This window comes from Hemicordylus capensis, chromosome 2 (assembly GCF_027244095.1).
Source record: "Hemicordylus capensis ecotype Gifberg chromosome 2, rHemCap1.1.pri, whole genome shotgun sequence".
NCBI classification, from domain to species: domain Eukaryota; kingdom Metazoa; phylum Chordata; class Lepidosauria; order Squamata; family Cordylidae; genus Hemicordylus; species Hemicordylus capensis.
In genome coordinates, this window is record NC_069658.1 from 150250557 (window position 1) to 150275650 (window position 25094).

At 43.4% G+C, this 25094-nt stretch overlaps 1 protein-coding gene across 1 annotated transcript; it reads right to left on the minus strand.

Moving 5' to 3' along the window:
* Positions 1-1011: 1011 nt before the first annotated feature.
* On the minus strand, positions 1012-24195 carry NOA1 (nitric oxide associated 1). The gene is made up of 7 exons (XM_053299696.1): positions 22969-24195; positions 21414-21578; positions 19506-19729; positions 11558-11689; positions 9406-9522; positions 4488-4605; positions 1012-3826 (listed from the first exon to the last, which is right to left on the minus strand). The coding sequence occupies exons 1-7, from the start codon at positions 24155-24157 to the stop codon at positions 3546-3548; spliced, it is 2226 nt and encodes a 741-aa protein (XP_053155671.1). The 5' UTR covers positions 24158-24195; the 3' UTR covers positions 1012-3545.
* Between the last annotated feature and the right edge of the window lie 899 nt (positions 24196-25094).

The window sequence follows — 25094 nt, forward strand, 5'->3', positions numbered from 1 at the left end:
TTCGCGAACTCTCATGAGCTGCCATGCATGGGATTAGCCACGGGTATGTCTTAGTGAATTATATATAAAGGAGAAGATTTCCAGGTAGCCATGTACAACATTTAAATATGGGGCACTTTCTACCCAATATATCTGCTTGTCAGGCAGAACACACTCTTCTAGTCAGGAGTAAGGCTAATTTTTTTAACATGAGCAAATGTGCATGTCAGTAAGTCTGTGTGTGTCCTTTGTAAAGTACAGTAGAGTCATTCCTCGCCAACCACAGGTTTTCCAATCATGGATTATCCATGACTGGGAAATTGTTACTGGTCTCACCAACCACGACCTGAGTATCTACGTTTTGATGATTTAAAAAAAAATTCCAGGGTTTTTTTGTGTCACTTCTGGGGTTCAAGGGGCAATTCTTTCTGTTTTTTACCTTGGTTTTTGGCACTTCCGCAACCACAGTTCCCCTAACCCCATTTCCAATGCTTTCCTATTGCTCATCTACTGCAAATTGGCCAACCATGGTTTTCCAGGAACGGAACCCTTGTGGTTGGCGAGGAATGACTACACTAATAGGTGAGGCCCATCACTGACCAGGAAAGTCATTTTGTGTGGATTACCCTTCAAGCAAAGTTCTGGAAATTAAATAGATTACGGTCATTCCTCGCCAACCACAAGGGTTTCGTTCTGAGAAAACTGTGTGGTTGGTGAGCCACTGAAATCCATGGCAAACGGGGTGAGGGGAATTGTGGTCATGAAAAAACAAAATACAGTAAAAAATCTGAAAATCACCTGGAACCCCCCCTCAAATCACCCTATCCCCCCCCCCAATCATGAAAAAAAACCTGTTGCCAAAAAATCTCACCAATCCACAGATACTCGAGCCGCAGTTGGTGAGGCCTGCTACAATTTTCCAGTTGCGGCTATTCGAAACCGCTATTGGGAAACCTGTGGTTGGCGAAGAATGACTGTAATAAAATTTATTAATGTGCTTCCAAAAGGGAATTAAAAACAGTTTGAAATCTGTAGGATTTCAACTTCAAACATTCACTTTATTGTATAAGGACCATAAATGGTAAATTTGAATCATAGTAATATTACTAATTCAGAATATCTGCTAAAGATAAAGAAAAAAGTATTTTAACATGTCCCCAAGCATATTCCAATGTGAAAAGTAGTGATTTAACTACTAATATAACTGACAGGATTGTTCATACAAAAATTGGTAATCAGGAAGCATGAGATTCAAAACTACTTTTAAAAAACCACCCCAAACCCTAAATTTTCACTGAGCATATTCCAGTATGAAAAGTAATACATTCAGCTAATTTCAGTGGCAGGATTGTATATGCAAAATTTAGTATCTGTAGCTCATCAGGAAGTATGACTACTTTGCACAAATTCTTCAGAATGTAAATAAAGACCCTCAATATCAAGGAGCTAGTCCTAGATCATGTACCATTACAAGTTCTCATTTTTTGTTGAGGCTACGTATTTTAAAATTAATAGAGACTGTGAGATGCTATATGTGGAGTTCCTGTGATTCTTCAATGTCACTGCTTTAGGACCATGTACTGCTGTGTAAATGCCTGGATAGGCACCGCAGTGTCCCCTCTTCGTTAAACCTGTGTTGTATTTAACTCTGATTCTATTTTAGCTCTAATGACACTTACCTGTTTCCTTAAGAACCTTTGCAAGTAGATCCTCTTTAAAGTATCCCATGAGCAATCTACTCAGGGGGGAGCAAATGAATGAATGAGAGCAATTAATATTGTTTCTCTACCTGCAGCAAAATACCCATGATTATGATGGGTGGGTGCATGTGTGGAAGCAATTGCATGGCTACAATACCCAGGGCACAGTACCTGTCTGAGCATTCTCCTGCCCTGGAACCTCATTTAGCTGAGGAATCAAGACAGAAGATAGGATGTACCCGAGTTGCAGTAGTGTCCAAGTACAGCAAATGGCTATCACTCACTCACATGGGTGAAAAGTAAAGCATGATACTTGGGGACTGTGTCATGCAACTAAACCTTTGTGCTTCCCTGGTGAGCCTTAATACCATCTACTAAGAACTGAGCCTTCTCCTGGATTTCTCTGTCACAGTGACATGTGAACAAGTTGGGCACTGGCTTTATGACCTGTACAGTGCTTATAGTTAGGATGGATAATGTGCAAGTTGAGAGAGATGATATATATTGCAAAGGACCTCAAATCTTTGGGCCGGGCTTTGTCAACAACACTGTTCCAAGTTCAGCACTTCAGTTTTTCCCTTGGGAGTGAGTGGAACAGCTCACATATGGGATAAATTGGAAGGGTGGGGGATAAATACTGACACACAAATTCACACTCAATATTTACTATGGTACTACTGGATGAGCTTTCTCCACTTAAAAAATCTCCCAGAAGCAAAATGGTTTTAATATAATTCAAGTGTGAAACAGAAGTCCTTCTGATATACTGTACTCATTGTCTTTTCCTGTATTCCTCCTATCCTTGAATCTTCCTGCCTCTATCAGATTCTCCTCCACAGCTTCCTGGACATTCATTTTACCTTGGATAGTGATATTCTCTTAATTTCTGCAAATGGCAGCAAGGGACTGGCTTTCATTGCTTTTAATTGCAACTCAAAACAGTAGTTACATTTGTATGTTTTGCTGGATTTCTCAGTTACCACAGATAATATCCTATGGAAAAGGTCAAAGTTGCTATCTCTATAAACTCTCACAAATCAAATATTTCCACATTGTTTTCCCAGACTGCTCAGATAATACTTTTCTGTTCTGATGCCATTGCCATAATTACATAGCAGGAACCCAATAGAGCCAGTTTCTTTACACACAAGCCTTATGGATAGGATGATCTACCCATGCCATAGCTATGCATCCTTCCTTTTCTGACATTTGTCTAACAAAACTAATGAAATTACTAAGCTGGTCTGCTGAAAGTAGGACATGGGGACTGGAAAATATAAATGGCAACCTAGCAGTTTGCAACACAAAGCGATACTGCAAATTTCAATGCGACGTTAGCTTCCTAACATTAAATTCTCAAATATTTTACAGAAGTAGTTTACAAAAAGTGTCTTAAAATAAACTTGAATTTTGCACAAAACAACAGTCTGCCATTTTTGGATAAATGTATTGGCTAAACATTATCCAAAATGTCTATTTTGGGTGTCAGGTTTCTTTTTCTTATTTTCATTTCCCTTTATGATCCCAAGTATCTGGTTCGTGATCCGTTGAAACCATTAGAGTGGGGTTCTGCGCCTGCGTGGAAGCCTCTCGGTATCGAGTTCTACAGCTCCTCTTCAGCGCCTGCGCCCCGCCCCACGTGACCACATGGCTATTTAAGGCGGGAGGAAACACAGGCACCTCAGTTCCTGTTCGATCGCCGTAGAGATCACTCGTGATTTCTGCGGCTCCTTAGTATTGGTTCCTTGCTATTGCATTATAGTTCTACTGGTTTTGACCTCGGACCGTCAAAAGTGTCTTAAAATAAACTTGTATTTTGCACAAAACAACAGTCTGCCGTTTTTGGAGAAATGTATTGGCTAAACATTATCCAAAATGTCTATTTTGGGTGTCAGGTTTCTTTTTCTTATTTTCATTTCCCTTTATGATCCCAAGTTTCTTTTTCTTATTTTCATTTCCCTTTAAGTTCTCCACAAGAGGTGGTGGTTTTTTTGGCCTGTAGGCTGAACTTCTTTTTATGCGTTCTCCTTTAATCTGAACGATGTATGGCAACAAAGGAGGCTTTCGTACCATCAGCGTTGTTCTTTCAGGAGCATAGCATTTTAGATGCATTTTGTTGTATGAGTGAGCCGTAACTGCAACCCAACCTGTACATAAGAAATACTAATCAATAACCTGTTTAAACAAATTAAATCAGAACACTGGTTGCCATGTTCAGAATAACTCTGTACGAGTGTGCCAGCTTTTTCCATCGCACAAAGGAGGACAGTGCAATTTTCTATGATTCTCTTCAGTTTCCTGTGCTCCTGAAACAACGTCTTGAGGGTCCCCTCAGGGACATAGTTTCAGGAGTCAGAGGCTGCTGTAGAAGCAAGGTGTGTGTGTGGGGTGGGTGGGTGGGTGGATTGCAAAAAACCACACAAATACCTCTTGTGGAACAGAGAACTGGCACATCAGCACATGGTTGGTTTGGATGTTGGCCACTGTATGAGTTCATGTATAGCTGATCTTGCTCCATACAAACAGAAAGAAAGCTTACAGTGGCTGACAGTATTAAAACAAGACAAAAAATATCTTTTAAAAATGCTCCCTTTTAGTGTCGATACAGGAATCTTGGCATTCTGTAAAATCAACAGAACTTACTAAGATATGTTAAGAAGTTAGAACTAGCTTTTCTACACAGAGTTACTGCAACACACTGGCTCCCTAAATGCAGTCATCATCACATCAAAACACACAAACCTGTTCTCATTCCAGCACAAAAAATAGCTACCCTACATGAGAAACTTTGAGATTTGCACAGCTTACCAGCAGATGAAAGCTTTATGTCAGCCACAGCCTCATCATCACCAATTCCTTCCAAGATTACATCCTGAGGAACAAGCGGTGGGAAACCTTTCATTCGTTCTTCACCTCCCATAGGGACCTTATATTACAAGACAAAAATGTGGGCTTTAAACAATAAAAATAAACACACTTAAGATTTGCCCAGTTAAGACAATGAACAAGTTGTAACTGGCAGCTGCTCAGTTAATTTTCATATTTGTCAAGCACCCATGGCAATGAGATGCTGTATACAGACATAGGCCCTGCCTGCAGGGTTTACCATTTAGTGTAGAAACAAAACACGAGGAAAATAATGGGAGGCAAGGACAATTGGGAAAAGGCTGTGAAGAGGGGCAATTCCATTCATTTATAAAGAAGTGTGAGGGAACAAGGAAATTTTAAGGAGCCTCATAAGGCAGTACAGTATAAGATGGAGTATACTGATGGAATTTCCTGAAATCTAAAGCATTGCAACAATAAATAGATGAGTAGTCAAATGAACCGGGAAGGCAGGATTGAACAAGGTAGAAAAACAAGCTGACCTAATAAGAAGTAATCTGCCTACTTTCCTTTCACTAACCCTACAACTGGACTAAATGTGGTCCAAACTGGTTAGGCAGTTCACAGGTTAGTCCACTTGCACCTCAAACAGTCATGTGTCTGGCATCCTGAATTGGAGTGGATGACATCACACATTATGCATTTGAGGAGTCCCTACAACTGTACTAAATTTGGTCCAAATCGGTTCCCACCTGCACCTCAAACATTCATGTGTCTGCCATCTTGAATCAGGGTGGATTAAAGGTAAAGTGTGCCGTCAAGTCAATTTTGACTCCTGGTGCCCACAGAGCCCTGTGGTTTTCTTTGGTAGAATACAGGAGGGGTTTACCATTGCCTCCTCTCATGCAGTATGAGATGATGCCTTTCAGCATCTTCCTATCATTATAAACTACGTCCTTGAGCTATCCCTATGTATCTCTACACCTGTAGCAAATTTGGTTCAAATCGGTTAGACAGTTCACAAGTTAGACAAATTGTGCCTCAAATGTTCACGCATCTGCCATCTTGAATTGGGGTGGATGAATCATTGCAAACTACACTTTTGAGGTGTCCCTGTGTGTCATTCATTACAACTGTACCAAATTTGGTTCAAATCAGTTAGGTGGTCCACAAGTTAGCCCTCTTGCACCTCAAACGTCCACATGTCCGCCATCTTGTATGGGGATGGATGACATCATTACAAACTACACCACTGAGGTGTCTGTATGTGTCACTACAACTGTACCGGATTTGGTTCATATTGGTCCAGGCATCGTGAAGTTGATGCTGGGGGGAGGGGGACAGGCGCACACACATAATGCCGGGTGCTCTCATAAGCCTAAAGAATAAAGGATGTAGAAAGTCAGAAAATAAGAAGCTTACAGTGAGTAAGAAAAGGATATGACAACCAGTGAAGATGGAGAAAGTGAGGGGAGAAATAGTGAGAAAAAGAACAAGCTGAGTGGCAGACTGGACAGAAATAAGAAAATGCAGAGTGTGAATCACTAAAGAGGACACTGCAATACCCAGATGTAAAAATAAGACAGATAACTGCAGCATGAATTGCCACAATTACTGGAGGTGGTGTGTGGGTGGGTTTAAATCAGGCCTGCACAACATGTGGCCCCGGGGGCCGGATGCGGCCCGCGAGGCCTTTTTTCCTGGCCCCCGGGGCTATTTCCCCTTCCTCCCCCTGCTGCTTAACCCCCCCCCCAATTCCAGCCGCTGTGCGGCTGAGGAGATGGCTGCAGGGGTGCAGGTGTTCTTCTTACCCTCCCCCACGGCAGCAGCAGCAGCGCACAGCGGCAGAAACCAGAGCGACACTCGGGCCTGCCATTTGGCCCAGCGTTGCTTCCCAACTGCAAGGTGCACCTGCACAGTTAAGTCTCTCTCTCTCTCTCCCCCCCTCCCATCAAGACTGCTCCATTCTCTCTCTCTCTCCCTCCCTCTCCCATCAAGACTGCTCCATTCTCTCTCTCTCTCCCTCCCTCTCCCATCAGGACTGCTCCATTCTCTCTCTCTCGCTCTCCCTCTCCCATCAAGACTGCTCCATTCTCTCTCTCTCGCTCTCCCTCTCCCATCAAGAATGCTCCATATTCTCTCTCTCTCGCTCTCTCTCTCCCATCAAGAATGCTCCATTCTCTCTCTCTCTCTCCCATCAAGAATGCTCCATATTCTCTCTCTCTCTCTCTCTCTCTCCCTCTCCCATCAAGACTGCTCCATTCTCTCTCTCTCTCTCTCTCCCCCTCTCCCTCTCCCATCAAGACTGCTCCATTCTCTCTCTCTCTCTCTCTCTCCCATCAAGACTGCTCCATTCTCTCTCTCTCTCTCTCTCCCCCATCAAGACTGCTCCATATTCTCTCTCTCTCCCCCCATCAAGAATGCTCCATATTCTCTCTCTCTCTCTCTCCCCCATCAAGAATGCTCCATATTCTCTCTCTCTCTCTCTCCCATCAAGAATGCTCCATATTCTCTCTCTCTCTCCCTCTCCCATCAAGACTGCTCCATTCTCTCTCTCCCATCAAGAATGCTCCATTCTCTCCCTCTCCCTCTCTCTCCCATCAAGACTGCTCCATTCTCTCTCTCTCTCTCTCTCCCCCATCAAGAATGCTCCATATTCTCTCTCTCTCTCTCTCTCCCATCAAGACTGCTCCATATTCTCTCTCTCTCCCCCTCTCCCATCAAGACTGCTCCACTCTCTCTCTCTCTCCCCCTCTCCCATCAAGACTGCTCCATTCTCTCTCCCTCCCTCTCTCTCACACACAAACACACACTGCTCCATTCTCTCTCTCTCTCTCTCTCTCTCTCTCTCTCACACACACACACACACACACACACACACACACACAGAGCTCCATTCTCTCTCTCTCTCTCTCTCTCTCACACACACACACACACACACACACACACACACACCTCCATTCTCATTCTCTCTCTCTCTCTCTCTCTCTCTCTCACACACACACACACACACGCACTGCTCCATTCATTTTCATTCTCTCTCTCTCTCTCTCTCTCACACACACAGCTCCATTCTCTCTCTCTCTCTCTCCAAGCCCCCTGCTGCATCCTTTCCATCTTTCTTTCCCCTTCTCCCTTCTTTTCCAAAATTATGAGAAGAAGTTCTCCTCTTCCATGTTTTGTATGATGATTTGGCATAGGTGGAAAGGAAGAACAATGCATTATGTATTTTGTACAGATTGTATAATATTTATATTATTAGAATGAATTTTAATTCAACTTATTTCATATTAATTTAAATCAATCTTGGTCTGCCAGAACATCAAAAGTTAAATATTGATTAAATTCATTTTTAATTCATTTCAATTTAATTTGGTTGATTGATTGATATTAAGTGTTACTCTAATAATCAGCACCCTAGGAATTGACCTCAGCCCCCATGAACCAAGTCACGGTTGGTTTCGGCCCGCCAGGTCATTTGAGTTGTGCAGGCCTGGTTTAAATATAAACTATTTAAAAGGAATGGCTTGCCCAGAATATTAAAGTGATTGATTGAGACATTACTGGAACCAACACATTTCACCAGCACAGGCCTCCACTTACTACTACCATATTTACCTGAATCCAAGGCTAGGTTTTTTGCATGTTCATTGATGTTAGAAATGGGGGTGGGGGGGAAGCAACATCAGACTCTTCTTCATTTTGGGTATATACAGGTATAGTCTGTATTTTCAAAGGGAGCTTTCTTAAATTTAGAGAACTATTCAATTTGGGTAAATATGGTATGTAGTTCTGCTAAGCATAGCAAAGTAACATGCTTCTGAGAAAGAAACATGTCACAACATGACGGCATTTCTTTTTACGTTAAAAAAAAACACCAGAGCAGGGCCACAGAAGTGTATTGATGAACATACCTCTCAGATGTAGTTTGACTTTATGGAATCCTGCAGTTGCAAAGAGTTGACTATTCAGTCTAGAATATTCATAGATGGTACAACACATGTATTACTATGTCTGGATATTCTGGACTGAATAATTTACCTCCTGGCAACAGCAGGATTCCACAAACTGCATCTTATAGATAGGAATTCATGCAAAAGTCTTCCATCCTTGCAGGATCTTTCCCAGTTCTAAGATTGTCTCTCCTCTCCAGAGTGGATTTTGTCACTTAACCTGAACTAGTCCCACTAGCTACTCTAGAATAAAATGTGTGAAATGAACCTAGATTTCTCTTATTTGCAAACTTCTGTTTGGACCATTGTAGGGCTTGGGCTGACACTCTTAATTATGTGGAGCCCAATTAATTGCTCAACGGGAGGAGTCACACACACACACTGGACTTTCACTTACCAAGGAAAAAGGCCGAGTGACAGTTGGTCTATTACATCAGCATGTGGTACAATGAACATGGAGATGTTTTGACATTAGGGTTTTGATTATGGGTTCAGATCCCATATCAGCCATGGATCTACAAGATGGCTTTGGGCAAGTCCCTGTTTCTCAGGTGATATCTCAATCAGCAATACCAACTGAAGTCCATCACATCTCCGACTCTGGAGGAAACCCATATGCTTGCAGGGAGGCCTCGTCTTAGTGCAATTTTAACAAAATCATCTTTTTACAACTCACAGAAAGCTATTTAATTCTGTCATCTACTTTTCAGAGATTTGATAAAAGCAAAACAATGCGAAGTCTTTTTTAATTCTTGCACAAAGTGGAAGACCACCAACACAGGGAGAACTCATATGAGACAATGAAGTTGTAGTGCTGGCTAAGAGCAGAACAAAGCCTGCCTTGTGCTAGGCCCAAGAGGCACAATAATGGACGTCTGTGAAATGAGAGATCACAAGACATTAGCCATCAGAGATTTTCCAACCGTGTACAGACAGTGCTCGCTTACCTTCAGTAGTGTTTGGCCGGCATGCTTTTGGTAGATATCATCTGCTTTCTCTACTGTAGTGATGTGCACAGGCAATAAGTTAGAGGCCACAACAGAAAACCAAGATGAGCTGTCCCCCTAAAGAGTAATAAAAATTACTCACTCTGAAAATGGTCTGAAATTAATGCTACTAAGACAACCCAAGGAAAAATGGACGGCTTTATTATCAAGCTTGAAACCAGTTCAGTTAGCAAGTAATTCTCCATTCACTATAGTTGACAGTGGCTTCGCTTTTGAAGGCTGCTGTCCTATTTCCTACAGAAATATGGACACGTTTCCCATCATTACAAGTATTTCTAGGTCCACAGTGATTACAGAAATGAAATTTTCAGTTTGACAGTATTCTTTCTATAGTTATTTCAGTCTCACTTTTGCTATAATGTCCACAAGAAAGTTGAAAAGCTTTTACTGTATTTACCTGAATAGATGATGACTCTGAATTTAAGAAGAACCCGCTAAAAATATTGGTTAAATGCAGAATCTTTCTTTTCTTTTCTTGAGAGAATCAGAATCATTTTATTTGCAGCCATAAGCCAAACAAAATTAAAACTACTGACTGTTAGCAGGCATATATATACAACATAAAATAACTAAAAGATACACAATCGGTCTCATAAAACCCCATGACGAGAGGTCAACTTCATAGCCCCATATTAAAATTTAGATTATACCTGCATTTACCAAAAAGAACAGGACCCTGATTTTAAGATGACACCCACCCACCCTGATTTCTAACATCAAATAACTTAGGGGCAAAAAACTAGTCTTGGATTCAGGTAAACACGGTATCCAATATTGCCAACATCTGAGGATCTCTCATATTTATTTATTTATTGTTGCATTTATATACCTTTCGTTAAAAGACAACCCCAAGGCAGTTTACAAAAGTTAAAACATACAATAAAAAGACAACAAAAATATTAAGCTAAAAAAATATCAAAACAAAGCAAATTTAAAATCTATAAAATACAAGGATAAAAACAATACAAAAAACAATCATATAAAATATAGCAAACAAGAACTGTTGATTATAAAAACAAATTTATCTAAAGTTGAACAGTTGCATTTTCTTGCAATGTAGCAATCCTGAGGCTGGCAAGCATATACACACCTGCAAGCTTTCGCTACCAGTTCAAGCCTGAAACAAGCTGAGCTAAGTGAATTTTTCATGTACTCACAGGTGAGTCATCCTACTCCAGATACAAGGAAGAGGCAGAGAGGGTTGTCATCGTCAAGATATTGAAAACATGACTGAAGACTTGAACATACATTGACTTATTGGCCAATGATCTCTACAGCATCTTAGTGATAAGCAACAGGAAATCCTGAAACTAGAATAACTGAAGAATCTGTTTGGCTTGCCAAGTTTGGATGTAATGGCAAACTATGGTTTGCTGCAAAAGAGGAAGCCAGAGGCAGAGCAGGGAAGTGTGTTGACCTGAGGCTTCTTCATCTCATGGCAAGTCATGCTTTGTCATTACGTCTGAACTGAGCCGATATCCTCCTGGTCTCTCACCTTGCCTCACAAACCAATTTCTCTTCTCCTACTGACTCCCCAGGCATGCTCTTGCCCATTCTGAACATCATTCTAATACAGCCAGGGCATTAGAATAGCTTAGATCTAGACCAGGCGTTCGTAACCTGTTTGCACCTATGATCCTCAAGTATTGTTCATGGGCCCGCCCCACCCCATTTATATAATATATGTTCATAAGGCCCCAGTAAACGTTAGAAAGAGGGAAATACTCAAAATAATTATTTTAAAGAACTTTATTCTGGCTTATCAGGAAGCAAGTTAAATGTAGTGCAGCACACATTTTCCATGGACCACCTGGACCTACCAAGTGGATCCTAGGTTAGGAATCCTTGATCCAGACTTTGGGTAACCATCTGGCCCCCCAGGGGTCTTAAGTAACACAGGATGTTACTTGCCCAAGAACTTGTACTTTTTACTAGTAAGCTGGCAAGTGATTTAAAATGAATAGTAAGCATATGATTAAAAAAAATAAAATAATCCAGAACACCCTTCCCTCCTAACACTAATTCTGTCAAGAGAAAACTGAAGAGAGAAACATTAGGGGACAAGACGACTTGACTGGTCTCTTTTCCTTACCTGTATGTAATCTATGCGTCCCAAAGCACCCAGAAACAGAGTCATCCCAGGCTTAAGCACAAATGTCCTTGGTACAATGGCACAGGTTGGCAAGACAAGCTTCACTTCTTTCTCCTTTAGGAGGTTTAAAACCTAAAGCAAAGCAGAGGCCATGATATAAATAATGCAAAGCAAATGTTCACTTTGCTTTCTTTTCATAGCAGAAAAAGGTAACCTGAGGTCTTCTTGCACAACTATATGAAACAGAATTTAGAAGTATTTCATAAGCAGTTTACAGGAAAAGATAAACACTTTGCCACTGATGACAAAATGGCACTTATCTAATTGTGATTAAATGCCTAGCCAGTTTAGGCTGACAAGAAGCATAATGCCCAATGGCCCTGATATAAGAGAGCAAAGTATATGCAAATTCTGTGCTACTCCTCAAGAATTGCAGCTCTCTCAGGTTTAAACCGAGTCAAATACTTTTAAACAGAGAGGCGGGTCTCACGATTGGTGAGACCCGCCTCCAGAGGGTTTGCGGGGAGAGCAGGCTAAGCCTGCTCTCCCCGCAGATGATCATTAAGCCCTCCCCAGGCGGCTGGATCGGCCACCCACACGACTGCCAGCTTAGTCACAGAACTGGTGGGGGCTTGGGAGTTCGGGGGCCATTCGGCCCTCGGGAGTTCCAGCATGCTCTGCGCAAGCGCACAGAACATGCTGGAGAGACCCCCGAGCTGGGAGGCTGCTTTTTAGCCACCCCCCGGTCAGGGGGGGGTCGTCTCCTTGTCAGTTGCCGCAGCACGGCAGCACACAATCCGGAAACCCAAGTTAGAGGACTGCTCGCTCTGCTAACCTGGGCTAAGGCGAGGGCTTCGCAAGTAGGTTAGCCTCTTGCAAACCATCGGGCTTGCCTGTGAGCCCGGTGGTTTACATGACCAGCAAAAAAATCGGGCTAGGCTCTCCTAGCCCAGTTTTGCTGGTCATGAGAATAGCCTCATAGTCTTGCTAAGAATGGTGCTGCTTTTTAGTGTGCTTAAGGTTGCTTTGGATTGGTGTTTCTTGAATAGGAGCTTCCCAACGATGCATGGGAAATAGATTTTGAAATCTCAGCAGTTTCAGAAGAGCTTCTGATACAGGTGGCCTACTCTTCAGAGGGGGGAAAACCTACAAATCTCACTGGGGAGGTCCAAACCCTTGAGTATATGTAAAGTAGCCACTTGAGTACCATCTTTCATTTGCATGCCACCCATCCAAGGAGAAACTCAGAATGGTGTTTTATCTTCACACTCACTCTGTGAAGCAGGTTAGACAGATAAATAGTTGCCACCCACAGCCCCTCATGGAGCTTCCTGGCTGAGCATGGATTAATTGGGCTTGACTACATTGGGGGGAAATGGGAGAGAAAGGCTGGTTCCCCTTGCATGTGCACAGATGGTTTCTTTGGATTAAGGCCAATATTTTCAAAATGAATGAAATAGTTTCTATTACACTTAGTAAAGTTAAGCCCTAGGAGGTTCAAATATTTCTAGTAAATTGTGATTTAAAGCTTGATAAGAGTGATGATTTCAGGATACAGGAATGTGGACATTTAATATTTAAATTATAGGGGCAGGGGAATTCGTGGTGGAGGTTAATGGAACCTTGCAGGACGAGTGCCCCCGATCCCCCATTTTTATCAGTACTGTATTTACAAATAAGGACATTGCTTATTTGTAAGTTATTTGATTCTTCTATGCAGCTTGGAGAATTTCTACAGAATATTGCCCATTCCTGCAAGTGAGAACAATTCTGTGGTAAGCTGCATCTACCTATCTATCTATTTTTCTTAGGCATACCTGTCACTAATCCTATGCATGACAGCTCTTGTGAGAGTTTGTGAACAGCTGCTGGACAGCAATGTGGACGGGTGGGAGGGACGAAAATGGTGGCGGTGGCAGTGCCTGGCAGGAGGGAAAAACAATGGCAAATAGCCAGCCAGCTGGACGAGAAAACAGCAGGGCGGGCGGGCAGTGGAGGTCGGGCAGGAAGAAAGCGGGCAGGGAGGGATTGGCTGCATCGGGGAGGGTGGGTAAGTGACAGCAAACTAGAAGTGCAGCTGCTCCAGGCCTGGCCCAGCTAGAATTTTTATATATAATTCATTAAGGCATACCTGTGGCTAATCCCATGTGTGGCAGCTCTCGTGAGAGTTCAGAGAGCTGCCGAATAGCAATGGGGATGGGTGGGGGGAAGAAAATGGCAGCGGCAGCCATCCGGCCGGTGGGCCAGGGAGATAACGGTGGCGGCAGGCGCAAGGAGAAGGCGGAGGTGGGTGGGAGAAAACAGTGACAATGGGAAGGGTGGGCGGGTGAGGAAACTAGTACGCGCTGGCCAGGCCGGCGAGGGAAAGCGGACTAGGAGGAGGAGAACAGACTGGGGCTGAAGTGGGGGCCGGGAATGAAGATGGGGAGGAGAGGCGAGGCAGGGAGAACTAGGGGCACAGATGCTCTCTATATACTAGCTGACCAGGCGCATAGTGTCTGCACACCTAGTTCGACTCTCCGCCCGCACCCACCTAGGCCATTCTCCCTGACTCTGTCTTCCAGTGGGCATCTGACGCCCGCCCGGCTCGCTTCTCTCCCCACCCCCGGTTTCTCCTGCCTCCTGCCAGTTTCTCCGTCCTCTCCAGCCACCGCCTCCTCTTCCTGGCAGCCTAGCTACCTCCTGACCCTGACGGGTGTGCAGGCCACCGCAGCCGCCTTACCGCACGAAGGAGCCCCTTCAGGAGGCAGCTACCACTGTGTGAATTAGAGGAGGAAATAAGATCTGTTAACTCGGGAGAGGGAGAGGGAGAGGGAGAGGGAGAGGGAAGTGATGGGAAGAAAGACAGAGGGGAAGAGTGCGTGAAGGAAAGGGGAAAAGAAGGGAGGGCAAGAGAGAAAGAAGCAAGGGCAAGGGCGAGGCCTGAGCCTGTCAGCGGCCTGAGGGGAACAAGTGGCCACGGTGGCAGCGAGGAAGGGCTCAGTCAACCATTGCTGCTGCTCGGAGCTACAGAGGCCATTGGCGAAGGGAGGCAGGCGGAGGAATGAGCGGTCATGGCGGCGGCAGTGAGGAATGCTGCTGCTACTCCTGCAGGGAGAAGCAGGAGTGGGGTGAGGGTTGGGAGGTCCCAGGGATAAGGGGGCTGAGGCTTGGCCAACCGACACCAGCAACACTGCAGCCTTGGCCAAGAGGGCTGAGGGGAATGGAAGCAATGGAATAGAGGAGCAGGAGTGCAGCTCAGGTGAGGGTGGAGAGATCTCTGAGGTGAGGGGAGCAATCAAGTACTAGTGTGCAGATGCTCTGCGCGGGTTAAGCTAGTTAGAATAATAGTATGTAGAAGCTATGATGCAGAGGCAATTTCTAGCTCTCTCCGTGTCTTAAAGACAAAGGCAGACAGACCAACTCATGGTGTTAACCATATTTGAGCTTAAGAATATAGAGCATATATACTTTGTTAACTTAAGCTATGATTTCCCCTCACTTAGGTGAACAATGTGCTGCTCACAGGTCAGAATGGATGTGGTACAGAGATCTCACATTTAGAGGGCTTTTTAAAAATCTGAGAACAGTCATGACATTCTCTTTGCTGTGATCTACGGAATGTCCATTTCTCAAGGACCAGGTCTACTGTGAGCAAGAAGGTCGCACAGCTGATGTGTGTTATGTCCCAAACTGTTCATAGTTCATTTTGTTTCACTGGCCTGAGTAAATTGACATATTATGTAGATACTTCATCTCTTAAACCAAAAACAAACCTGAAAGAATGATGAGTTTTAAAGTGTAGTTTAGCATGCAATTCCAGTTCTATTTATCATATATTCCAAGTTTAAAATCATATAGAGGCAAAATTATTGGAAATTATTCCATTCACTCAATGCTTGGCCCTTTCTAAAAGCCTCAGACAAAAGTATTTCATGCAATCACTAGTTACCCCCTGCAAACTTGTTCAAAGCCAAGATTTGTTTCACAGGGAGCTCTAAAGAACAATCAGTTAGTTATTAGTAGATCAATGGAGAGCTGTGGGAATCTTTTGCTAAATACTATAGCATCATTTTTTTAGCCCAGCTTTGAACTAAGCAGATGTGCTTTGTTCTAACCAGACGTTCAACTAGACTTAATTAAAATTTTCAGTCAGTTACTTCAGATCTCCCCCTATTTTCTTGTGATCTTTTGGTTTCCAAAGTTACGTGCCTCTCACAACTTTTCTCTGCGCACACACATACAATTATTAATAAAGCGTTACTATCCAGTGCTGCTTCTATCCTCCTCTGGTTCTGGGCCTCCTCTAACTAATAATATTAACAATTAAGTATTATATTATGGTTATTAGCAGCACCATAACAAATTGTTATCTGGGTGGCTCACAACACAACATTAAAAATATCCAACAAAAGCACATCATATACAACAAAAACACAAAATACAATACAAAACATTTTGGATACACACACACGTATTTTAAGATCATGGAACATCTTCCTCTTATTTATATTTATGAACTACCCTCTCCTTAAAGGCTCAGGAAATTTGTTGAAAAAGCTCAACATGTTTAAAATGAATAGAACAAGATAAATGGAAAAGAAATACAGACAATGTAATATGAAAAGCACAAATGAAATAAGCAATTATGTATTATGAAAATGCATGGGCCCACAATCTAAAATATCTTTCAGATGAGCTCAAATACTGAAATATTGCTATGTGCAATGTGTACTGCCTAAGCTACAAATATATATATACAACCTGCATATGAAATATATATGACAACCTGCATCTGAAATCTGTATTTGATTCAGTCAAAAATTATTTGAAAGTGTATTCCTCAAAGCAACAGACAACAGGTAAGTAGAAACCTAAAATCATAAAGGAAGTACATTAATAGATTTTATTCAACGAATGCAACCAGGCTCCTGATCACAGAGACACCATGGATATGGTGTTTGCCTCATCAAACAAATGTTGGCATATCTGTGAGTGGTGCGAAAAAGGAGGTGAGTGCCCGAGTTGGCGTGGGACTTCCAGCCCTACTTTAGATGCTGTACACAAGTATAACATTTTTTAGATAGTGTCAGAATATTTATCTATCTATCAATCATGTTTTTATATTGCCTGATATGTACATCTCTAGGCGGTGTACAAGATTTAAAATATTAAAAAATCAACATCAATTAAAATACACAAGACACAAGAAAAATAATAGTATAAAAGTTATTAAAACAAATTATTTAAATTAATTCTAATTAAAAGCTTGTGAGAACAGGAGAGTCTTGAGGGTCTTCCTGAAAACAAACAGAGAAGGAGATGCTCTTATTTAAGTAGGGAGCATATTCCAAAGCCCTGGGAGAGCCACAGAGAAAGCCCAGTCCTGGGTTGTCACCAGATGAGCTGGTGGCAACCATAACTGGACCTCTCCAGACGATTGTAGCAGTCAGCAGTGTTCATGACAAAGGAGGCGCTCTCTCAAATAGCCTGGACCTAAGCCATTAAGGGCTTTATAGGTAATAATCAGCACTTTGTATTTCACCCGGAAACATATCGGCAGCCAGTGCAATTTCTTTCAAAACTGGTGTTATATGGTCCCTTCGTGTTGTCCCAGAGACCAATCTGGCTGCCGCATTCTGTATCAATTGTAGTTTCCAGACTACATACAAAGGCAGCCCACGTAGAGGGCATTACAGTAATCAAATCTGAAGGTTATCAGCATATGTACCACTGTTTTAAGGTCATATACCTCTAGAAATGGACGTAGCTGACATATCAGAATAGGGGTAATGTTATACAAATGTTGATCACAATATTGTTCCCATACAATAGGGAAGCATAGCTTGCTGGCATAACAATTGTTTCTAGTGCTGTTGACCCTTGTAGAATTTATTTGTTCACAAGGATTCAGTGGTTGACATCCTAATGATGTGGCAGAGCCAGCGTGGTGTAGTGGTTAGAGTGCTGGACTAGGACCAGGGAGACCTGAGTTCAAATCCCCATTCAGCCATGAAACTAGCTGGGTGACTCTGGGCCAGTCACTTCTCTCTCAGCCTAACCTACTTCACAGAGTTGTTGTGAGGAGAAACCTAAGTATGTAGTACACTGCTCTGGGCTCCTTGGAGGAAGAGTGGGATAGAACATGTGAAAATATGTAATGAAGCACATGCAATAGAAGAACTGGGGGACTTGTGAGAGGGCTCCCCAGTGCAGCCAATATCTCCTCTGCATTTTTATGGAGGACTGCAAGATTAATAGACTAAAGCACCCCAGTCCTCTTTAGCAGACATCCAGTCCAGCTCATCTGCCATATGAGTAAACAATAAAATGATATGCAGGGCTCAACTCCAAGGCCAGGGGTTCCCAATAATTTAAAGATGGAGACTGATGTTTCCAACGTACATTAGAGGCTTCAATCATACAGAAGTAGAATTTGATGTGCTAGCACAATATCCATGTTGGATTGACTTCCAATAGGACCTCCTGATATCTCTCTGGGATAATACCATTCTATGTATCTTTGTACAAAGCTAGCAGGCAACCGGTATATTGAAGGGAGTGTTCTCACCATTTTGGAGGTTATGACCACCAAATGGTCTTCCCCACCGATGCCCAGCATACCAAGATGGCAGCATGCCATGTCAAGAGAGCTGGACAAACCACAATTGCATGTATTTCTTGCATCTGGCACACAGTCACTACAATGTGCTAGGCATCAAGAGGAAGCAGAGAGACATACCTCCATTCTCCTGCTGGAGCAGGAAAAATGTCAGGAGAGGAACTTGGAGAATGCAAGCAGGTGGGTGAGAGAAAGGGAAGTGTGGTGGCCATTTGTGGAGAGATTGGGAGCAACACAGAGCCTAATCTCTCCCAAGATGACGATACCAGTGGTGTGACAGGATCCAAAGACTCAAGAGTTGGACTAACCTCCTCCCCAATTATTTTCTAAGCTGAGGAGTAATAGTTAATCCCCACCCCCCAATGGAGGAAGGTTCATTCATCACTAGCTGTGAAAGACCGTAAGGATGAAGGTAGTTTCTTGAGCCAAGAGTGGGGGAAACAAAGCTGCTACCACTATTTTGCACATGCTTCTACTACAGTTCATGCAGTACTATTACAGAGAGGTTCTAAATCAGTTCTCATGTTTCTGCTCACTTAAGAGGTTGTACAAGCAAAACAACAGGTTTAATTTCAATTTTCTCTTTCAAGTCCCTAGAGCAAGGTATAAAACCATGAGCAGAAGACACCTGCCTGAGGAACAGCACCTTTGGATACACCTAACTTCTAAACAAATTGTGATAGGATTTGGCATGTTATTTGACCCATTTATGCAGTCTCTCTCTCTCTCTCTCTCTCTCTCTCTCTCTCTCTCTCTCATACACATACACACATATTCCACCACCATATTAATTTCCTCTCACTATATCTCAAAGGGTTTTCAAGCAGCCAAGTAAAACTTTTAGAAATGGAGTATTTTTTCATGGGTGGGTGGGGTATGGAAAAAATTTCCACTTCACATCTCTAGGGGAACTTAGCCTCATTTCATAGATAACTAATATTATACTATTGTCCTCTTGTCTATCCCATATAAGTTTCTTAAAGAATGGCTTGACAGATCCCAGGCACCAGGGAGCCATGGCACTTAGAAATTTAACTGTGGCACCTAGACAAAGACATTCAGAAACTAAGTTATTTAATAAAATCTTTAATTATTTGCTGTTTCTGTTTGCTATTATTTGTTGTATTCTGTTAATTATTTTTGGCTCTGTTCTAAGTATTTTACTTGCAAAGGGGATAACGAGAACCCCATTTTACACACACAGACACACACAAAACGTCTATCACTAAGTTCCATAATTTTGTCAAACGTCTTGTCCAGATCCCAATTTTTGAGGCTGGCTCCTAGATCGAAACAAAATTTGTCAAGGCCTATCTTGGCCAAATAAAAGTAGAAGAAGTTACTTACACAGCCATCTTTTACAATCCCTGGGGTGTCAAAAAACCAGCGAGCATCTTTCACTTCATTGTACGTTAGTTCTTTCTTGGCAGTAGTTTCTGGTGAAAGGAAACTTCCTTTCATACTTCCTTTCAGATCTTCCTCCATACTTAAAGACAAAGCTTCAAAATCAAAATCAATTTCACAATTTTTTTCCAGCTTCTGAGGCAGTTGAAACGTTCTTCCAATTCTTCCTACATCACAAACAAACAAACCCACCACATTAATGTTTTATTCAATTGTCAGTTTATGTTCCTTAGAGAAAGGTTTCATAGTACAGCATTCTGGAGGTGGCAGCATTGCATTACAATTGAGGCACAACATTAGGAGTTACAATCACACCCTGAACATTCTTATTCCAGGGGATAATCATTCCCCCACTGTCTACTCCTCCAGATGTGCACTAAAAAAAAAGACGTCAATCTCTTTACCACGTCCTTTAATGTGTTAATTCCACCTCATGTTTAATTAATGTGTAGTGTTACTAAAACAATAATCAGGATGCAAAGAATTGTGAAGTTAGTTCCGAGTCTCCTCCCCCACCCACACACAAAAGAGAATTATTTCACACTACATGTCAAACTGTTCTGAAACTGATAGGCATTTCAAGATGAATGTGTAAATAAGGCAAGAGGGTCAACTGTTCAATTATAACTCCAACAAATATAAAGAAATGCCACCAAGTTAGTACAAGACTCAAAGTTGCTCTTTGGACTCTGACCACTGTCATTACAACTAATCTCACTAGAAGTCTATCTGGGAATTGAATAGACTACCACAATTGATCCTAGAACTTCACAAAGTAAGTTATATGATAAGTGAAAAAAGTATAGTAGTATTAAATAGTCTTGTTAGCATGTTATCTCACATTGACGTACAAGAAAAAACACAGGGCAGTATACAGGGGTGTAACTATAACAGGGCAAGGGGAGACAGTTGTCTGGGGGCCCACTGCCTTGGGGGGCCCCCCAGAGGCAAGTCACATGACTGACTCCCCAGCTGCACACCTGCCCAGGCTTCCTTCAGTTGTATTCATCTGCCGAAATTGATGTGAGTGTTAAGACCTGGAGCTACCCAAACAGCATGTCTTTCTCTAGTACCATTAAATAAACTGCATCATCCACAATTTACAAAACCTTTTAAAAAATAATTTAGGATGATGTTCTATTGTGGCACATAGGAGATATCTATATCTATATGCTTTTTGTTACCACTATTCAGCCTCATTTAAGATTTCTTTCGTTTATGAGCTGAGCTTCAGCGGGGGGTGCATTTTAAAGTCTTGTGTCTGGGCCCACTCCAACCTTGCTACACCCCTGGCAAGTATCACATCAAATAGATGAGCGCACAAATGTTTTGGAAATGTAAAGCTGTAATCTGCAATCCACAGCTAATTCTTACATAATTCTGAACGGCAATTGAGGAATTTCTGTATTTCCGTATTTATTTATTATTTATTCAATTTCTATACTACCCTTCCAGAAATGGCTCAGGATGGTTTACACAAAGAAATAATAAATAAATAAGATGGATCCCTGTCCCAAAAGGGCTCACAATCTAAAAAGAATCATAAGATAGACACCAGCAACAGTCACTGGAGGTACCAATATATCAGAGTGTGTATACTAAGGATGTCACTTTTAATATATAATTATATATTAAATATATTGTGGTAACCACAAGGATCTGTATGTTCACAGATGCTCCTACCCCACCCTCCATCTTAGCAGGCAATCTGTAAGAACATTTTAGTTGGACATATATGTATGTTCTCACTATTAGAGATTAAGGTTGTATTTCAGAGATGATGTTAGAAAATAAAGACCCATCAAGTATTTGTATGCTACAAGTTCTTGTATTTTTCCATACACTACACACCTATCAAGTAGCCTTGCTTTTTGAGGATTCTGATTTGCTTTTGTTCTTCTTCACTGAGGTCTTCCTCTGCTTTCTCTGCATCTGCCATTAGCCTTTCTTTCCTTCGGAATATTCTGTAAGGTGTAGGATTAATAATTGGAAATTTCAGGAGATTTAACGTAGTTCCTGGGAAAAGTAAACAAAAAATCCCACAAACATTCATGAACAGAATTACATGGAAACAGTTGTGCATTAAGATTCTAAGGCAGGGATGAGCAACATGGCCCCAAATTATTTTGTGAGGCTTGAGAACGTAAGAAAAAAATCTGCTGGATCAGGTCAAAGGTCCTTCCAGTCCAGCATCCTGCTTCACACAGAGTTAACCAGGTATATCTGGGAAGCACCTGGTGTTCAGGGGCATGCCACCTCTGATCCTGATGGAAATATATAGATACCAAGGCTAGTAGCCATTGGCACTCCTCCATTAATTTGTCTAATCCCCATTTAAAACTGTCATATCTGGCAGCAACAAATTCCATAGTTTAACTATGCATTGTGTAAAGAAGTACTTTCTTTAGTCTTTAATCTTCCAACATCTCCTTCAACAGATAATCCAGGGATGACCATATGTTGAAACTCTTGCTACCATCCCAAGCATCCTAAGCCCAGAAAGTTCTGAAGAAAAGCTTTAAACTCAGAAAATGGATAGCAAATTCCTGTTCCAAGTAGGTTTTGAGATCATATGTTTTCTAGAATTGGTATAATGTAATTGTTAAAGGGGTGGGGTAGTCGTGAACCAAGGCAGCTTCACATAAAATACACTTTGATGCTGGAAGATGTGCATAACCTGCGTGTACATTGTCAAGTATGACATGCACTTTGCCATGTGTACATGGTTCAGGAAGTAAGAAGCAGCTTTTACATCATGACAGATGTGCAGATACACATTGGAATACCTGATGTCCAACCCCAGAATGATATCAAATATCTAAGGAAACTCTTCTCATATGAAGTGGTCCTTAGAGGTTCAAGTGATATGACAAATGAACTGCTTTGGACCAGGATTTATCATGCTGGGCATAAGTTCTACTTCTAGCCCCCAAAAGCTGCTTAAATGGGAGACTGCAAAGGAACCATATTGGTTTGTTTAGGAAATCCTTAGCCCTCTTTTCAATTAACAATGAATTCCCAAAACAACTAAATAAAGACAATTTGACAAAATGTACAATAAAAAAGGGCAAGACAAAACTACTAAATAAAAACTATGATTAAGAAAACTGCAGAATAAAATGATTCAATTTAAAAATATTCAGGACATACATTTGGCTGTGGTATTCCAGCTACAACACAATTCTAAAGTAGACCTCAATGCTCAGCTGGCTTTATGCTACTTATTTAAGTGGTAAAGAACACTGATAGAGCGCTTGCTCTCTTGTCTCACTGAAAAAACTGTTATCAGACTTTTCTAGACCGTTTTCAGCATTTCTGGATGTGTAACACAGCACAACCAGGGGTGCCCCTGAATGGTCTCAAAAGGATAAATGAGTAATTGGCAAAGCCCCCTATTTCCTCTGACCTGGCCAAGGTGAGATGGTTGCCCGGTTGATCACATCTGAGGCTCTGGACTTGCAGTAGTCCGAGTGCAGGAGGGTATTGAAGAGGGTAGACTTGCCAGTGTTGACAGTGCCCACGAGGTACACGTCCCCGTTGAACTTCCAAGAGCGCTGCAACTTGGAGATCAGCTCTTCCACCCCGTAGCCCGTCTTGGCGCTGAGGAGGTGCACATCGACCACGCGCCGGCCCGGGGCCTCGCGGGGCTGGCTGGGATCTAAGAGGCCCGCCTGGGCACAAGCCCCCAGCAGGCGTTCTCGGAGGCGCTTCAGGTACGTGGGCGAGTCTCCTGGCAGCAGATCCACCTTGTTGCCCAGCACGAAGACGTGGGCCTCACTCCCCACCAGTTCGGGCAAGTCGGGCAGCAGCGCGTCGGGCAGATCCAGCACGTCCACCATGCAGAGGACGAGAGGGGGGCGGCCGTGGCGAGGAGGGCTGCGCAAGGCAGCGCTCACCACCCTCCGGTACTCCTCCCGAGACACTTGCACCTGCAAGGCCCGCTGGCGATGCACCAGGAACCAGCAGCGCTGGCACACGGCCCCCTCCAGCGCCTGCCGCCTGCGCTGCTCCCCCTCGCCGCCGCCCAGCTCTCCCTCCTCCTCCTCCTCCTCCTGCTGCCCCACGAGGCTCAAGTACTTCTCGCTGGGCAGGTAGCCGGGCACCGCAGGGTCCCGGCAATGCAGCTCCGCGCCGCAGCCCGAGCAACTCACCCCGCTGGACGGCACCGAAGGGTCCGGCCGCCCAAACACCTCGGGGGGGCCTTCCCTTGGGGGCTTCCTCTCACGCCGCCCTGGCTGCGGATGCTGCCGCCGGGAGTCGCTAGCCTGAGTCCGCGGCTGCGGCTCGGGCCCCGTCTCCGCCTCTTGCTGCTGCTGCTTCTCCTGGAGCGCCAGCGATTTCCCCTCGGCGCTCGGCTCCTCCGGCAGGTACTCGGGGAAGAAGAACTCCTCCTCCGGTGTCTCCTCCTGCGCCGCTATCTCCGCGGCTTCCCAGCGCGGCCTCGGGGGCTTCTGCCGGCTCGGGGTGGGCCCGCCGGCTGCCACATGCCGCAGGAGTGCCTCACCGCTGCTCCTGCGGACGGGCGCCCCGAAAGGGCGATGCCATCTTGCTCGAGGCAGACCCAGCAGCAAGGCTCGCCGCAAGCCGTTCATCATGCTCCGCTCGGCAAGTGGCAAGCGGGAAAGAGAAAGGAGCTGGCCGGCCAGAGCGGATCGGGTTCGCGGTCCTCCAGGGACTGCGCCTCCTGGCGGAGAGACGCAGGCCGTTCAGCCCCGACCTAGAGAGAGTACAGTGTGTTTCCTTGGAAGTTTAAGGCTGCCTTAACCTGGGAGTAGCTTCACTGAACACACTGGGAGTTGATTCCAACTGGACAACATGTATACTATACACCGGGGTGGGCAAGCTTGGCCCGCCAAATGTAGTTGGACTACAACTCCCATCGTCCCCAGCCACAGTGCACTATAGTGAGGGATGTTGTAGTCTAACAATGTCTGGCAGGTGGAGATTTGCCACCCTTGCTATACACTGTATAGAATCAGGCTACATACCCGACTACATTCTGGATTTACTATTCCCAAGTATATAGATTACACTAATAGGCACAGATTAGCAAAGAGCATCTACTATATTTGACTTTGTGTGCACTCGCAAACTACCTTTTTATGAATGTTACCAAGATGGTATCCAGTATTATTGCAGACTGGGAGAGGACAGAATCTGTGACTTACAACAATCCTTGAATGAATTAGTCAACATCTCCATATTGCAGACAGGGGTGGGGAGGACTGAAATACAACCCCATAGTACATAAGGTGAGGCTAGTCACCTTGTATTATCAAGCAATATATTTATTGTGGCCAGCAACCAGTCTGATACATAACTTGATTGATTAAGTACTGTCAAGTCGGTGTCAACTCTTAGTGACCATAGATAGTCTTTCCAGGATGATGCCTTCAATTTGGCCTTTAAGGTCTCTCATTGGTGCATTCATTGCTATCATAACTGAGTCCATCCACCTTGCTGCTGGTCATCCTCTTCTTCTCTTTCCTTCAACTTTTCCCAGCATTATGGACCTCTCAAGGGAGCTGGGTT

Coding starts and splice junctions, on each gene's coding strand:
- NOA1 (XM_053299696.1), bottom strand. CDS start 24,157: ATGATGAACGGCTTGCGGCGAGCCTTGCTGCTGGGTCTGCCTCGAGCA. Junction 21,579..22,968: donor AACCATCTCACCTTGGCCAG/GTCAGAGGAAAT, acceptor TACTTTTCCCAG/GAACTACGTTAAATCTCCTG. Junction 9,523..11,557: donor GACGCATAGATTACATACAG/GTAAGGAAAAGA, acceptor ATTACTCTTTAG/GGGGACAGCTCATCTTGGTT.